Source organism: Semicossyphus pulcher, unplaced genomic scaffold (assembly GCF_022749685.1).
Source record: "Semicossyphus pulcher isolate SPU_LCO1_2020_fin unplaced genomic scaffold, fSemPul1.0.p SCAF_15, whole genome shotgun sequence".
In the NCBI taxonomy this organism is placed as follows: Eukaryota; Metazoa; Chordata; class Actinopteri; order Labriformes; family Labridae; genus Semicossyphus; species Semicossyphus pulcher.
The window spans coordinates 444,031-461,147 of record NW_027211659.1 but is presented as its reverse complement, the minus strand read 5'-3'; the positions used below and the strand labels follow the sequence as shown (position 1 = coordinate 461,147).

At 44.8% G+C, this 17,117-nt stretch overlaps 1 protein-coding gene across 3 annotated transcripts in view; it reads right to left on the bottom strand.

Annotated features, from left to right (window-relative positions):
- dgkh (diacylglycerol kinase, eta) overlaps window positions 1-17,117 on the bottom strand; it is a 53,438-nt gene that overhangs the window by 23,299 nt on the left and 13,022 nt on the right. For 2 of the 3 annotated variants that reach the window (XM_069663550.1, XM_069663549.1), the window contains 3 exons: window positions 13,071-13,151; window positions 6,407-6,511; window positions 3,982-4,114 (listed from right to left, as the gene is read on the bottom strand). In XM_069663550.1, coding sequence (XP_069519651.1) covers window positions 3,982-4,114; window positions 6,407-6,511; window positions 13,071-13,151 — 319 coding nt within the window. Of the gene's footprint in view, window positions 1-3,981; window positions 4,115-6,406; window positions 6,512-11,634; window positions 12,211-13,070; window positions 13,152-17,117 lie in introns of those variants that run through there. The other variant, XM_069663551.1, reaches the window with a different exon arrangement.

Below are 17,117 nucleotides of genomic sequence, written 5' to 3'. Positions count from 1 at the left end.
TGTTACGGTGGTTATGTCTTTATTGTATCTGTTACTCATTCAGTCTGTTTATCAAACTTGGCGCGACAAGGAGCAAAGCATCTCGCCGGAAAGGGGGCGGAGATTAACGTGTCAACATGGGATTTGTGTTCCCATCAGCCGAGGCGATAATTACCTGGGTCTACTGCAGAGTCATGTGACCCGGGTCTGAATGCCGATTGTAACCTTTCCCATTAAGCAAAAAAGCCGGCTGCTAGTGGGATTTTGGAACAGTGGGAAAGCGGCTTCAGTGTTAGCCCTCTGATTGATAGGCAACCTGTCCAAGTGTAACCCCGCCTCTCGCCCAATGACAGCTGGCTCCAGCCCGCCTGAGACCCTAACCAGGATAAGCTGTATAGATAATGGATGGATGCATGGATCTCAAACAGAGACAGGAAACAGAGTGCGGCTCCGCAAACTGCACAAGACAGCAGCCTGAACACACCTGCTGAAAAGCAGCTAACATTTGGCGGCATCAAATCTGCAATCTGATCTGGTGTACAGAAAAGTTCACATCATATTTTCATGGACATAGTTTTATAGTTCGGCTGACTTTTGTTTTGTCACATTTGGTTATCATCTCGTGCTCGCGCTAACAACAGGGAGGAGTCTATCTTAGGAGGGGGACTTCTGTTTTGCAGCATCTGGCCTCGAGCTGCCCTCAGCAGAGTCTGTCTTATTTAATTCATATTATTGATTATAGAGCCAGAAGACACCTGCTTATAAAAGTCTCACATTAGTGCCGTCACATCAATGACGCACAAAGAGCCTTCTGCATCTCAACCAGTTATGAAGTGACTTTAAAAACATCTGCCCGTCGCAACATCAATATTTAGTCAGTGTGCATGAGACGCCGCTGCTCGAACCAGGAAAGCACTTTCACATTTCACACATGTGACTTTAACGTGCTGAATGCAGGCTGACCTGAATAAGAAGCACGAGTGAATGTAAATATAACATGAAAATCTCCTGTGAAGACGTATAGACTGTTCCCGCCTTTGCCTCCATTAGAGATGAGGCACTTAGACTCATGTCTGTACTTCAGCGAGCTTCTAGGCACCCCACCCAGCCTCACACACGCACACGCAAACACACACACACACACACACACACACACACACACACACACACACACACACACACACACACACTCTCTCGTCATTAGGCCGTCTACACAGATTTACTACAAACTAAGTCAAAGTCATATCCGGGAGCAACAATTGATGTTTCAATCTTGTCTACCGCTAAATGCTATTAGAGAGCATTAGCAGAGCATTAAGAGAATCCAGAGGACGTGATAGCACCGCCTGTTAATGGCTGGGCCGAACCCTGAGCGTTCACCGAGCAGACAGGAGCAAAACACTGTCTGCAGGACGACGAGTGTGTGTGTGTGTGTGAAATAGAGACAGAAGAGCTCGTGTGAGTGTGTGTTTCTGGCTGGGTAGCACAGATCAATCCCCGGCGAGCGTCCTGCGCAGGAAATCGAAGGGAAATCTAAGCTGCGCTGATTGCTGTGAAACTGTTTGTCTGTCTGCTCCGGGCGTTTAATAGAGACACTCTCCTGCCCTCTTCTGTTCTCGCTCCATCTCTCCATCATTCTTTCCCTCTTACGCGCTCATCTTCCCCCCCTCCCTGCCTCGTATTAGTCACTTCAGTTCTGTTCTCATTGTCAGTCTATAGCTTAATCTATATACCAATGTATTCATGGTAAACACAATGAGCGCTGGATATTCAGAAATCCAATGTAAGATGGTCCAACACAGAGCTCCTTGTGTCCACCGTAAACTTTGACTCCATGTTTTAACGACAGCGTATATTCGGGCCAGGCACAACGGGACAGAAAAATACGGAAGCCCTAAGTGGACATAAATCCATACATTTCATTTTCTCTGTTTTCCCGTGATAACGACTTATTTATCTCGTTATCTCGAGATAACGAAGCTGCTTTTCTCGTGATAACGGGATAATTTTCTGTCGATCTGTGAAACAGACCGACAGGCTGCTCACTGATGTTACCGAGCAGGACCTGCCGTGCTGCCACCGCCCACACTCATGAGGTCATCTGTTTCTGTGTCCGTTTTGTGCTTCTGCAGCTCTGAGGGTGCGAGTTATGATCATCCGACATTATGGTGGTGCCGCGTTGTTATCTCGAGATAAATACATCGAGATCCTGAGAAAACAACCGATAATTACTCGTTATAAAAAAAATGGATGGATAGATGTCCGCTTAGGGCTTCCGTATTTTTGTTTTTGCACTTTGAGAATAAAGTCAAAATGTTAGAAATGAAGTCCATGTGTCGTGTTAGTGCACGATGTTCTGAGAACTGAGCTGAAATCTGGAGACAAAGCTGGAATGTTCAGACTAACGGTGGGCGTCGCAGCGTTACGATAACGATAATATCACGATACAGCGATTGTGCGATAATTTCTTCGGCCAATTAACTTCCATAGGGATTAGTCGTGAAGCAGTGACGCTGTGAGTCAAAATCAGTAGTGAGCGTCTGAAACGAGGGAGGAGAGAGTGGGGGCGACAGGAGAGGGGCCGAGGGTGGGACTGTAGCCTCCGTATGTGGGTCATGTGATTCAGCCGCTGAGCGAAACCAGAGACATTTTAATTTTTGAGAATGAAGTCAGACGTCGACAATGAGATACAAGTTCTTAGAATAAAGTCAAAATGTTTAGATTAAACTTAAAATGTCGAGTATATCGAGTTTTTTTTTTGCTTTTTGAGAATAAAGTTGGGGGGTGGATTTGTCTCTTTTTGCAGGTTTTTTAAACAATGAATTGTAGATAATAAAAGAAGTCAAACTCTCAGTGTTCAGTGTCCTCCTCTGTTTCTTCTGCTTGGCCCTGATTTTCTTCCTGTTGTTGTTCAAAGAGTCCGGAGCTGTGAAAGCTGATGAAGATCATTTTAATGCATGAAATGACTGCATGTCTTCTCTCGCTCTCCTCAGCTCTGAATATGAGAGGACCTCTCTGTAGAGGATAACGAGCACTGACTGAAGAGGCTCTTAATGCACACACACACACACCCAACCAGGCTGACATGAATCTACACACACACACACACACACACGCACACACACACGCACTCACAGGGGAGCATTAGCACAATTAGAAGGAGAGGATATGCAGATGGTGCTCATTAAGGCCTGCTGCCTGTCACTGAAGCTTCACACCAGCTAAAGAAAGGAGAAAAACAGTGCCGACCTCTCCCGTCAAACCTTTTCCCCCCTTAACACCCGACTTCACGCTCCTCTCACAGACGAGGTGAGGAGATGTGGCGTCATCCACAGAATCCATTAACAGTTTTTGCTCCCGTTACGGCTAAAAGGAGAGATGTGAGAAGCTAAAAACAAATTGACAAAGCCTGAGTCAACGCTTACCTAACGCCCAGCGTGACATCAAAGCATCAGGATGCAGACTGACATACATTCATCGGTCTGTGCGGCGTTAATGGCAGCTCACCACAAGCTCTTTTCAATCCCTCTACTTCAAGCTGACAGTTTGATGGGCAACCGACTCCACGACCCCGAGCTTTCAAAGACTCACGCTGGTTCCAGTATTTGCAATCTGCTCCACTTGGACAAAGACTTCCTCCCTTCCATAAAGGCCTTACGTAACACAGTCATACACCTTCCCAACGCAGGTATAAAGCCGCCAAGAGGCTTCCAACTGATCTGCTGCAAAAACTACAATGTGGATTCTTCAATGTGGAGACTTCAAATGTGGATTAAGTTTATTTAAGAAGCCTGGTATTACTTATGTAAGACCCTAAATTACACCCATTTAGATTTCTAGTGGCTTTAAATACAGGGTCAGAAGTTTGTCTATGAGCAACTAAGAGATGCACAAATGAGTGAGAGATGCTTCAAAGGAAAAATGTGTCCAAAAGCATTACAGCAAACAGGAATTCAAATGTATGACAGTAAGCGTGCGTAAGTGTCTGTGTGCATGACCTACCTTCGCAGGAGAGGCCGTGAGACGTGACCCCGGACAAGCTATCTTTACAGACGTTGCAAAAGGTGGGCCGTGCGTGGGAGCAGGCGTACCAGTTGTGCATCCCTGAGAAATGTTCCACATTAAACTGTGCCGTCTAGTAAAGGAGAAGTTAAAACAGGTTGGCAGCACTGGGATCACAGTCACAAGGCAAGAACAGAGCATCATCACGATAACAGAATAATCAATGAATTATGGAATCATTTAAATTACTGCATCATATTAAGTAGCACAAATATTCAAGTTGGTTTTCAAACCTGGCTTTTTGGGTTCTTTATGATTAACAGGTACAAAAGTTTTGGAGCTGTTTCAGCTGGCAGCAGAAAAACAGGCTGCAATGGCAGCAACATGTCCTTGGAGGTAAATGTACCTGATCAAACTCGGTCCACTTAAAATGCCTGTTTTTACCAATTAAAGGCTCGTTGTTTCCACTGACAGGCTCAGATTGTTCTTCTAAGTGTGTGACAACATGACAGAAAGGATCCCTACAGAGATAGACCTTTGTGTTACAGAGGAAGATGATTGTTTTAACCACACACAGACGTTACATCGCTCTCTGCACACACACCAGACTCCATTTACAAAAACAGCAATTTTACCTCAAAGAACAAGTGAGTTTCTGGTCTACCGCTGCCTCAATCAGTTAATGTCTTTGCATTGTTGTGTTCCACTGCTGTGTCAAAGGGTTAACTTGGATCCAACGCAACACATTAACACAAACAAACCAATTAATTGTGGCAGTAGTAGACCATCAAGGCATGTTTTCTAGGTGGTTAAATGAGTGTTTCAGTCAGTGGAGTCTGGTGGTTTCGGAGCGAGCGACGTAACCGTCTCTGTAACAAAAAGGTCTATCTCTGTCGGGATCCTTTCTGTCATGTTGTCACACACTTAGAATAACAATCTGAGCCTGTCAGTGGAAACAACTAGAACTTTTAGTGGACGCACTGAAAGATGACTTTGCAGCCATTACAGCCTGTTGTGCTGCTGTCGGCTGAGACAATCTACTGGACCAATAAGTGTTTGTGTTCCTCATTTAGACCAAAACATGTAAAACAGGGCTCAAGCTTAAAAAAATATCAGAATGACTCTTAATGAAACAAGAAAATAGGAAAGAGAGAAACAATGCAAAACATTTGGCACATATAAACACCTTTCAGACGTGAAACATTCATTCTTTCTGTATTAGCTTTCTCTAATGAAAATAATCATTCATTTCCTCCTTAGGTCTCAGTGCTCTGTAGGAGCCTCATGACGACATTATCTGACTGTGGCACAAAGAAAAAACACATCAGGACTCTACAAGCTTCCCAGTCCTCCAGAAGTGACACCTGGTCAGGAAACCTGGATGCTTCTTCACCACAGTTTAGTTAATATGAGTTGTGTCTGTCTGTCTGAACTTTGCGTTTCATAAGTGTGATTGTAACAGGTGCTCATGAAAGTGGAACACTCTTAGGTTCTTACAGTCCTACACGAGATGAGGTAATTACTGTTGTGTTGACATCCTGGCATCCATGAGTGTGTTTGCATTTGTGTGCATGCACGCGTGTGTGTACCCTGTGGTGTGTGAGCTCTGGGGGTGCTGCTGCATTGCAGTGCAGTTAGGGGGTGAGGGAAGGGGTCTTATATAAGATTTCCCTCCCAAATCAAAGCCATTAAAATGCAGCAGTCTCTCTCTCTCTTCTTCCTGCGCTCGCCACACACAGCCAAGATTTACACTGCTCTTACATCTTCTCTTTCTTGACAGTGACATTCTCTAAATACTTACAGATGTTTACAGAGTTTTTGAGTTGGCCTGTTCTCTCTGACGAGGAAAAGAAGCGTTTAAATGATACCTGTGATAAGTGGCGGGGCAGTCGTCACCATCGCTGCGTTTATGTTATTAGGTGAGTCATAACTGGTGGAGGAATTGCTGCAGAATCCAGCATGCGCTCGGAGACTGTCAACATGTGTCTGTTTTCAGATTATACTGTGTGTGTGTGTGCGTGTGCGTGTGTGTTCCTCCATGTATCTCTGACAGTCACACCTGTGACTGCACGTGTGCATCCATGTGTGTAAAAGCGTGTCCGCTGGTGTTTTGGGGCTCCCAACACGAGTGTGTCGCCTCTGCAGAAACAGACTTCTTGGATCCCTTTAATGTTGATATCACGCCATAAAACGTGCAACTTTTATTCCCTCTTCTCTTCGCACAGACGTGTGGGCTCAAAACAGAGTCTACTTTTTCTTCACAGGATGAAATCATTTATCGGAACATGTGAATATTTGATAAAAACAGCAACATCTAAGTCAATAGAGGATACGCCTATCTATTGTTCCCGCTGCATCCCTCCTGCATCTCTCACACACACAAACTCTCATGCATCCATGTTGAATTGAAAGAGGTAGTTCTTACCTCATAGTGCTCCCTGGACTGGACGGACTTGAGCGAGCTGATCCAGTCCTCCATCTCTTTCCTGTTCTCGGCACAGAGGATGAGCCTACGGAACGGAGTGATCACCTGCGGGGACACGGAGGGTGCGTGAGTGAAAGAGAGAGATACTGTACACACAGAGAGAGAGAGAGAGAGAGAGATTTGTGTTCCGGTGCTTTCCCTCTCCAGCCTGCGGTGCCACTGAGAGGGGAGATCGCTCTGCTCTCGTCTTTAAGGCAGAGAAAGGATGAGAAGCCGCCTCCCTCCCTCCTTCTTCTCTCTCTCTCTCTCTCATTAACTCCGGCTCTCTCGTCCCCTCACACCTTCTTGACTTTTTCCTTCACTCCAGCAATTTTTTCCTCCTCTCTTTCTTTTTCTCTCGCTCTTAGCTCTTCATGTTGCTTTGAGGCAGATATGTGCTGACAGGCGAAGCGCCTCAGTAAAGGCTAAGAGCTTCTCCCCCTCCTCTCCTGTCCTCTGTGTGTGTGTGTGTGTGTGTGTGTGTGTGTTTAAAGGACCGTCTCCCTGTAGATAACCCTTCAGACATACAGCACCCCATCTCTTATTTATGCTCCCTCATCTCCTCTTTCTCTGCATCTCTGTCTTTACGTTATCGCGTGTGAGGTGCACACACACGCACACAGTCACACTAATCAATATTCATGCACTCACAGTTTCTTTCTCTCTGAGGAATTCTACTTATGATTAATTACAATCCTTTGCAGGTGAGCCAACACCTAAACACACATCAGACCTGATGACATAACCGGAGAGAATACATTTAATTGCTTTAATTGCCCCATGAGGGACACTAACAGCAATGCCAGTGTACTGTTTTTACAGCACACTAAAGTTTAGTGATACATGCACACCTGATTCAAAGGAGCCCTTCTGAGACAGGTGTGATGCAGGGCTGTTTACAGTCTGTTAGCTGTGTGTCTGTGAAGAAACGGGGCTCAGACTTGGTCTGGACGAGAAGACACCTTTGGGACTGCAGGCGTTCTTTAATTATTTGTAAGGGAATTATATTTAATGTAATTATATTTAGCGTCTAATGAGAAGGAATGTTTAAAATACAGCCTGCTCGAGCCATAAAACACAGTCTTGCAGCATCCTTTACTGACCAGACAAAAGTGTATGCTGCTGTGTTTGAGAGGTATCGGAGGCTGTGCCTTCTGTGAGAAGGCTGCTGCTGCAAGCTAACGGGAGTTGTGTGCAATCGGCCTCTGATGCCCAAAATGCGGTAAGGGGTACCGGCGAGTTTGACAAAAAACTTCTAATGTTTCGATATCAGTATCGAAAAAGAAAAATTGGTAAGAGAACATCTCTAAAGCTGAGGCTCAGATCTGCAGCCAAATGATGCCAACATACAAAGCCATGGTGAAACAAATCTACAGCCAGCCAGTGTCCACATATTGAGCGACAAAGACACGATAAGCAGCAGATGTCACTTCCACTGGAAGCTCGTTACGTAAAGAGTTAGCAGCATCAGAGGTGCAAAGAGGCCCAGCAGACTAAAAGTGACGCAACAGCTGATGGTGAGAAAACTGAGCGACACCTCGATGAAACAATATCCCACCAAACACAGGACGGTGTGACAGCTGATGCAACAGCTTCCTCCAAGTTCAGCACAGTCAAGAGGGGACGTGAACACATGAGAGCATCCTGAGCTTTGTTGGGGAAGCGTGACACGTGTCCAAGGAAATGAATAACTGGTGGATAAAAGCCTCCACAGAGATGTGGTCTGATATGCATTTATATGAGTTAGACAGAGAGGGGACATTTCTAACAGTTTCAGAAGAAAAGCATGATTCAATGTGAAACGTTTTCTGCAAGCGGCACCCTGAACTGTCCCTTTAAATAGTGACGACCCATTACTGCTCGCTAACAACATCGTTAGCATCGTTAGCATCAAAGGGGAGGGAAAAGTACGAGGCAGTGTTTCAATCAGCGGAAAATGAGCACGTTTTTGTTTTCAAGGAAAGAAGAGGTTTTGTTTTACTTCTTCAATAAAATCGATATTTTCAAGACTTAAATAAATGACTGAAATGTATTGACTTACAGAACCTCTCAGTTTGGGTTGTACAGATTCTGTAAGTGTTTGATAATCGTGAGAGAAATCACAATAAGAGAAATACTAACTTAGGCACGTGCAGTTCATTTCTTTAGTTCAAATGGTTCAAATTAATTTAAGTAGCTTTTTACAGCAATCTAACTCATTATATTAAATACATTTGTGTTTGCTGTGAGGCATCCTGAGCAAGAAGCCTCACACTGACCCCCAGTCCCTGATCAATCACCTTAATCACTCTTTAATCAATAACTTGTTTTATTGAGCAATGAAAACATTTCCCGGAAAAAAACAATAAAAATCATGTCATCCCCGAAAGACGTGTGTGTGTGTGTGTGTGTGTGTGTGTGTGTGTGTGTGCGTGTGTGTGTGTGTGTGATTGTTGCCCTCTCTCTGCCCTCCACTGATATTGAAGCTAATCACGTTAGCATCCTCCATCCTTCATTTTAAATAAGTGGACGGAACGACTCCCAAATTACTGTGTGTGTGTGTGTGTGTTCCCATAAGGTGTCCTCATGTGCTTGTGTGTGTTCCTCTCAACCAATCAGCTTTTAACAGTCTTGCGGCGTGTTGGATGAGAGCAGATCTGTAGTCGTCGCTCTGTTTCTCTCTGCAGAATTGTATTTTTCCTCAGCTGTTTGTCACAGCGCCGTTGTCCTGCAGGGATTACAGCGTGTGTGGGCCAAATTGATCCCTTTGGACATAGATCATCCTCTCTCTCTGCTGGTGGTGTACTGTGTCCACGTGTGTGTGTGTGTGTGTGTGTGTGTGTGTGTGTGTGTGTGTGTGTTTTACATGTGTGTGTCTGGTACATGGTAGTGATAAGATTGGTTGCCAGGGGAAACAGGAAGGGCTGTTTCCAAAAATGGCTCTAGGCATCCCTCAAGAGTGGAAAACCTCCCTCGATGACTGACCTTCAGAGCTGAACATGTCAGGTGTGTGTGTGTGTGTGTGTGTGTGTGTGTGTGTGTGGACCCTGCATGGTGGGCGCAGGTACCAGAAACTTCCCTCATTACTCTCAACATCAAAACTCTCCAAGTCCAGATTTAAATTATTCAATTTGAATGTTTTTAAGGTCTAACCATCTCGTTGTTTTGAACCAGAAGTGACCATATTTGGACGAGAGGAAGCATACGCATTGTAACTTCCTAGTTTACAGGTCGCCGTATTAGCAACTTGTCAATCACAGGTAGCCCCGCCCTAACCCCTCCCCTCTTCCTGGTCTGTGTGACTCTCAATGGGAGCATCAGTGACTAAATGAACATCATGCTGTGTTGAAGAAGACTTGAAACTAGAGACTGAGACCATAAACTCATTAGGAACATGTTTACTGAGGGAATAACTCAGGAGAGGAGGAGGAGCATATCAGATTCATAGAAGGCCGTCAGAAGTAATGTAGCTTTAAGACAATTTATCGGCTTCACTTTTAAGTTCAAGAAGCTACGTCCACTTCTCACACACAGTCTGAGGCAGAAAGGCAGGGGCAGAACATGCTGAATCTGAAACTAATACAGGACACCAGCAAACACACACAGGCAGAGGACTGTTGACAGCGATGCTCCGATCCTGCATCCACTGGGAGTGAAGCAGAGGAGGTGGAACACAACCATCACAGCTACCAAACACGTGCACACAGCACACACAAACACACACACACACACACACACACACACACACACACACACACACACACACACACACACACACACATACACACACACACACACCATCTGCCGCTCTGCGTAAACAGTTAACACAAACCGCTGGTTGTAAGAGCACAATTCATAGCCCATCTGAATTGTTGAGATTCATTTCTTGGATATAAAGTGGACAGTGATGAGCGAGCCCAATCCAATAAGCGTGAGTGAGTCAGTGAGCGGAGAGGGAGGGGTCCCTGCAGAGTCTGTAATGGGTTTAGGGTCTGGGTTGGGCTGAGCTCCCCCTCACGTGGACTTCAAGGTGCTGCTCGCTCTCTGCGCTGCAGCGACGCAGCCTCATCGCATATTCACACACACTCCTCTCCTTCCCAACACACGAGTGAAACAATGGATTTAATGATGACAACACAAGATGTGAACGCTGAGCAGAGCGGCACATACATTCACCGCCAACATACATGGACCTGAAGTCACCATTAAAAATACAGTCACGTATAGACACGTGCACATCCACGTGCACTGTTTTTTATTGATTATTAAGAAATTAAAACCTTTCCTCTTTGCATCACTAATGAAGGAATGTGTAATATGTTTAGTGCAGCTCCTAAAACACACATAACATTCACTACACGCTCACACACCCACACACACACACACACACACACACACACACACACACAGACACACACACACACACACACACACACACACACACACACACACACACACACACACACATTATAAAAGTAATTTAAAATAAGATAAATGTAAGTATTAAAAGAAAAGTGCATTCAGGAGTTTTTTATGTCCTTATTAAAGATATTAATGCAACATTCTAAATGTAAAAGAAGCTGATGTTCCCTGTTGGGGATCAATAAAGCGTATCTTATCTGTCTTATCAAATCAAAGGATGCACGTTATCGTCCCTGTAAAATAAAAATAGCATTTTGAAATATAGATGCTGCAGAGGCAGTTACACTCAGTGCATGGATTAACCTGCAGTTGCAGTGCAGAAAATAAGTGACGGTGAAATGACCCCCCCTCGCCTAACAAGTGCAACATTTCACTATCTCGCTTTTGGGTCTAAATTCTCTCCAGGGAAAAACACAGGCATGCACGCACACAAACATCTGCAGAGCGTCTACGTGAATGAGCATAAATCTCTAAACAGCACAGGCGTGAGTCAAGCGCCCGCTCAAACCAATTAGCACCAACCTGCACAGGGGACGACAGCAGCATCGCTCATCCTCAGAGGAGCGACTCCTCACACAGACAGACAGACGGACAGAGACAGCCGCACAGACACACGGACAGAGACAGTCTGAGCGAAGTGATGCGGCGCTTCCACTGCAGCGCTTTCTCTCTCTCTCTCTCAGACGTGATCGCACAACCTGCGTGACGCCGCCTGGTCTCCCCCTGTCGGTGTGTGTGTCTGTGTCTGGGTTGATGCAGGTGGATCACCATCCAGCACGTCACGTTACCTCTCACTGCTTCCTTCTCGCTCAGTCCCGTCTTCATTTCCTCTCCACTCTCCCTCTTTCTTCCTCTGCATCTCTCTTTCCTCCCTTACCTCACATCTCAACGCTCTCTCTTCCTCGACCCCGCTCTGCCTCTCTCTTTCTCTTTCCCCCGGGGAGTATGTGTGACATCACTCCAGGATTTCCTCCACTGCACTACCTTGTCTGTCCCTTTGCCGTGTTACTCTGCAGTCATTCCTCATCAATCATTCCTTCAACACGCTCTTTTTTCTGTCAAAACCTTCTTTCACCTCTGTCTGCAAATAGACTCCTCTTTGTCCTTACTTCCCTTTTTGTATTCTCATTATTCCCCTTCCTCTCCTCCTTCAACATCCCCTCCATCCGCTCTCCATCTCAGCGGGATGCTCATACACAAAGTCACGACTGTACGCACATGCTGCACACACATGCAGCAGGCACACGTAATCTTATTTATGAATATGGCAGACATTAAGCCTTCCCAGGCACTCAATGAAGCGTTTCAAGGCGCTGCTAAAAATAGCTGCTCGCTCTCCTCTGGGCACTGCTCTCCTGCCCACCTCCTCCTCCCCCTTGTTTCTTATTATAGCAACACCCGGGGAGAGGAGAGACATTTATAGAAAGGACAGTGCACTACGAGCTCCTTCACTGTCTGTTTTCATCCTCATAATACTCATGTTCTTTCCCCTCCTCCTCCCACACACGCTCATCTAACCCACAACAAGCATCCATTCACAGAACATCATCTTGTTTTCTGTCCTGACGAGCCACGACGAGCAGCGTGCGACAAAAACATACGGAGCAGGTGAATCATTATTATCGAAGGGCAAAGCCGGCTTTCTTGTAAATCATGATGCACCTTTAACTGAATCCATTACAGGTGTGAGTGCTGTCCACTGTGACTGAAAGGTGCAGGCATATTAAGAAGTACCTGCTGATAATTTACAAGTATAAGTACAAGTCATGGGATGCCATGGATGATTAATGCCATTTGAAAATACCTCGCTCTCTCAAAGCCACCAGACTCCATTGAAAAAACAGTCATTTTTACCTCACAGAACAAAACTGTTTGTGTTGTACTGCTGCCTCGTAAATCGTGTTTTAATGTGTGGCTTTGGTTCCTTAAACAGCCGGCTCTGATCCTACCAATGTTTTTGTTTTACACATAGTTACACAAAAAGACCAAACAAAGCACCCACAGATCAGCAGCTCCAGTATGCTGCTGTTTCTGTCAGTGGAGTCTGGTGGAGGAGTTGATGTGGTTGTCAGACACTTAGAATAACAGTCTGTACTTTTAGTGGACTGACTGTGATCAGAACCTATCAGTCATTTAGACCCCAACATATGTGAAACACAGCATGTTAGTGTGTGTGTGTGTTTGTGTGTGTGTATGTGTGTGTGTGTGTGCGTGTGTCACTCACTGTGAAGCTGTTGTTGACATTCTTTGTGCTGGACTCTGCAACACTGGCATCGGACAGGTCGACCTCGTCAAAGATAAGGGACTGCAGAGTAAAGGAGGAGAACAGAGGAGAGCAGAGATGGATGGATGGAGGGCACAAAAAGAGAACAAGAGAATGAGACCTTTGGACAATCATGTCACTGTAGGGTTAAACTTATTGTAAGTTATACGAGGGCATGAAGAGATGTCTCAGCAAAGCAGGCCTAACATGAGAGACATGAAAAAGCAGCCTTTAAAATGATCACATCTTAAACATGTAGCTAAAACCCTGTTCTGCATTCGGGTCTATTTTTAGTCTCTATGAGTTTAAGCTTCGGGTGACGGAGGACTTCCTGACTATTGAATGCTGGGAAATGGCACTAAATGAGTGTGATATAAATACAGTAATTTACTGTAAGGGAAACAAAACGGAAGTTTTGCACAATTTAGTAAAAATAAGGCGACAGCAGACGAGCACTTCTGTCAGCGTTCACCAATGTTCCGACCCACACAGGTCACAGAGGGTGTTACTAGTTAAACTAACCTTAACTTAGTAAGTAGATCACTTTGTAGGTTGTGTTTATGATGCAGCCTCCTGTAAATCCCCCATAAATAAACAAGTATCTTCATCAGGAAGTCTGCTCGTAAAACTGCTTCTCTCAGTCAGTTGTCCTCTCTGCAATCTGACGAGTTCACGCTTCTCTTTCTGAAAAGATTCTTTATGAAGGTTTTTAACTTTTGATTTATTATCAGTAAGATCCTATTGTTCATTAATCCTTTTGTTTTCTATCATGTATTTGTTGGAAGTATGTCACTGTGTTTTGTGGACGAGGTACTCCAAACGGATTGGCCTGCATCCCCACAACCTCACTTTCACAGCGCTTCTTTCCAGCGCGTACTGTTGCTAGGTAACGGAAGTTGTCTTGGCAGCACTTCTGCTTCCCTCGGTCGTGACCGTTAAGTCTGTTTTAAGTCGTTCTGTGTGCTTCATGTTTGCTTTTATTCAAGGAGATTTTACAAAGAAAACATCAAAACAATGAAAGGAGGCGTGTCCTGGCGTTAGCAGCCGCTCTACACCTGGAGACTGTACCCCCGAAAACACGAGGATTAGCTCCTCCGCCATCGTTGTTGACGAAGTTGGTGTCAGAAGTTCCGCCTAGGGCTGAACAATTTTTAAAACAATATGTAATTGCGATTATTTTGACTTATATTGTGATTTTGAGCTGATGTGCGATATTAAATCATTTTTCCCATTTTCATTGAAAAACATTAAAATGATGATGTGTGCTTTCTGCAGGGAGCTGCACCAAACAAAGATCTTTGATACTTGCGCCTGTGTGTGACGTGTAGGATGTAGAACATCTCTGCGGCACAATATTTACATTAAAATGGTTTTTTAATTTCACCTTCAGTAAATATTGCGCCTCCTGCGATTTGAAAACTGCAGCAGGCCACATTGCAATTTCAATTCAATTCTGATTAATTGTTCAGCCCTAGTCCCGCCCCTTCTTGATTTTGATTGGTCAGTGAGGGGGAAGTGACATTGACGAGCGCAGAGAGGGCCATCCGTGGACACAGGCCCAAAGGAATTAATAAAGTTGAAATCCCGGACCTCCAGTGGGATGTATGCTACATTGAATTTTGATTTTAAAAAATCATGTGTTCTTCACATTGCTAAAAAGAAGTCACATTTAAAGTGCATTCTTATTGGCTGAAAACAATGAATATCTTAAGTCAACTGTAGTGGACGATATTAAAGGGGTTAATCAATATGGAGAAAGAAATGAAAGGGTCAGAAATGTTCCGGTGAAGAAAATTCTGTCCAATCTGCTGCCCTCTAAAGATAACTGCTTCCTTCCAAGAAGTGAACCAGAATACAGCTTCACTGCAGCGAGCTTTCCCTCCGTAGTCTCCTTTGTTTTGACTCTTTTCTTAAAGAGGAGCAGTGTGAGCACACGACGCTGAATGTGTTTTATTGAATTTCTATATTGCAGAGGCGAAACAGCCAGCAGACAGACGCAGAGGAGAGCCGGAGTCTACAAACAGCAACATGATATCTAACAGAGATGTGAAGGCACGCAGCTGAGCTCTTAAAGGGCCGCGGGCCAAAAAAACCATGCCGTCAAAGGAATGCCCTCTGACTGTGTGTGAGTGTGTGAGTGTGTGGGTGTGTGTGTGCGTGTGTGTGTGTGGGAGGAAAGAGCTGCTGCAGCTGTCAGAGGGAATGCCCAGTTAACGACGCTCCCTCAGGCCTGGCTGGAGAGGGACACCAGCCAACGCTTACTCTGTGTGTGTGTGTGTGTGTGTGTGTGTGTGTGTGTCACAGCACTTCCACATATGCCTACAAGTGTGTGTGAATGTGTGTATGGGTTGCAGCCAAGAGGGCCTGAGTATGAACGGCACGCCAACACAAACACTGTCCCCTCTGTTGCAGCACTCTGGACTGCTTCACCATTGCATCATGCGTGCGTATGTATGTGTGTATGATTAATTTCTACAGCTCCTTTGACACTCTCCCTCGCTCTCTCTCTCTCTCTCGCTCTCTCTCTCACTCACTCACCACACCACCAGCACACTTGCATATGTGTGGGCACACACACTCAACTGTCTCGAGGGAAGCTGTAATGAAAGCTGACAGTGAATGGTGGACAAAGGCAAGCGTCCAGACCCTCAGTTACCCATAGATCCAGAGCTGAAGTCAGCGGCTACATCTCAGCCACCTCACGTCCTTCCTTTGCTACCTCCTATAATTCCTCTGTCCTTTCCTTCATTTGAATGTCTGACACAATACAGAAAGGTTTCCTACAGATTGAGACCTTTAAAATAAAGAGTTATATCTTCTTTTTAAAAATAGAAACAGGAGTTACATCCCTCTTTTCAATGCTACCAGACTCTATTGAAAAAAACAGTAATTCTACCTTGCAGTATAGTAACGGCAGACCTGCCACTGCCTCCATCAGTTAGTTAGTTTGTGTTATTGTAATGTTATTAATAATAAGTTCAGATTCATCACAATATGTGTATAACACACAATAACAAAAATAACAACCAAACGAGGTGGCAGAAGACCAACAAATCCCACGTTTTTCTAAAGTAAAATCACTGTTTTTGTAAATGGAGTCTGGTGGCACTAAAGGGAGAAATGTTGGGGCTGTTTCAGGTTTCAAAGGTCTATCTCTGTAGGGATCCTTTCTGTCATGTTGTCACACACTTAGAATAACAATCTGAGCCTGTCAGTGGAAAACATTTACTGTGAGTGGATGAATTTGCCCCCAAAATTATGTTGCAGCCATTACAGTCTGTTGTCACTGCTTTCAGTTGAAGCAATCTACCGGAGCAATTCAAAAGTGATTGTACCTGTAAGTCATTTTCCCCAAATATATTAATATATAAAATAGGGACTTGTTCTTCAAAGGAAAAAGAGGGGAAAGAGGAGAGTAGCTTTAAGGACAAACTGCAGTGCTGAGATGTCGCCCTGCTGATGGATCAATGAGGAGGTCAGACTTCCTAAGCACAGGGCAGCACAGCCAGCCAGGCCACCGTAGAGACACCAGAGTGGATGGACATGTTGGGAATGGGCACTTATCTATAGTGAGACTAACGTCACTGTCCGGCCATGACGGAGAGAACTAACTCACTTATGAGGCTCCAGTGAGAAATAAACAGAGACTGAAAATAGGAAGTAGACGTGGCAACCTTTGTGTCGCCTTCTGGTTAGTGACTTCTGAAGTATACAGTTTGGTCATTTTGTTTTGACCATATTTGGACGAGAGGGTGGAGCTGGTGAGGTCAGAAAAAGCTCATTTAGCCGCTAATGCTATTCCTAGCCTGGTTAGCAAGGTACATCCCGATTCACTGTCACTGTGAAGATCATTTTGGCTCGCAAAAAAACAACAAGCTTTATAGAAAATGCACTTACTTAAAAAAGAAAACAGCCGACTCTATCTGTAAGTGCACCGAACGAACACTGACTATGACATTTTTCATGTTGCCATGGTAACAACCAGTAGAGTCAATGACTGTTAGAAAA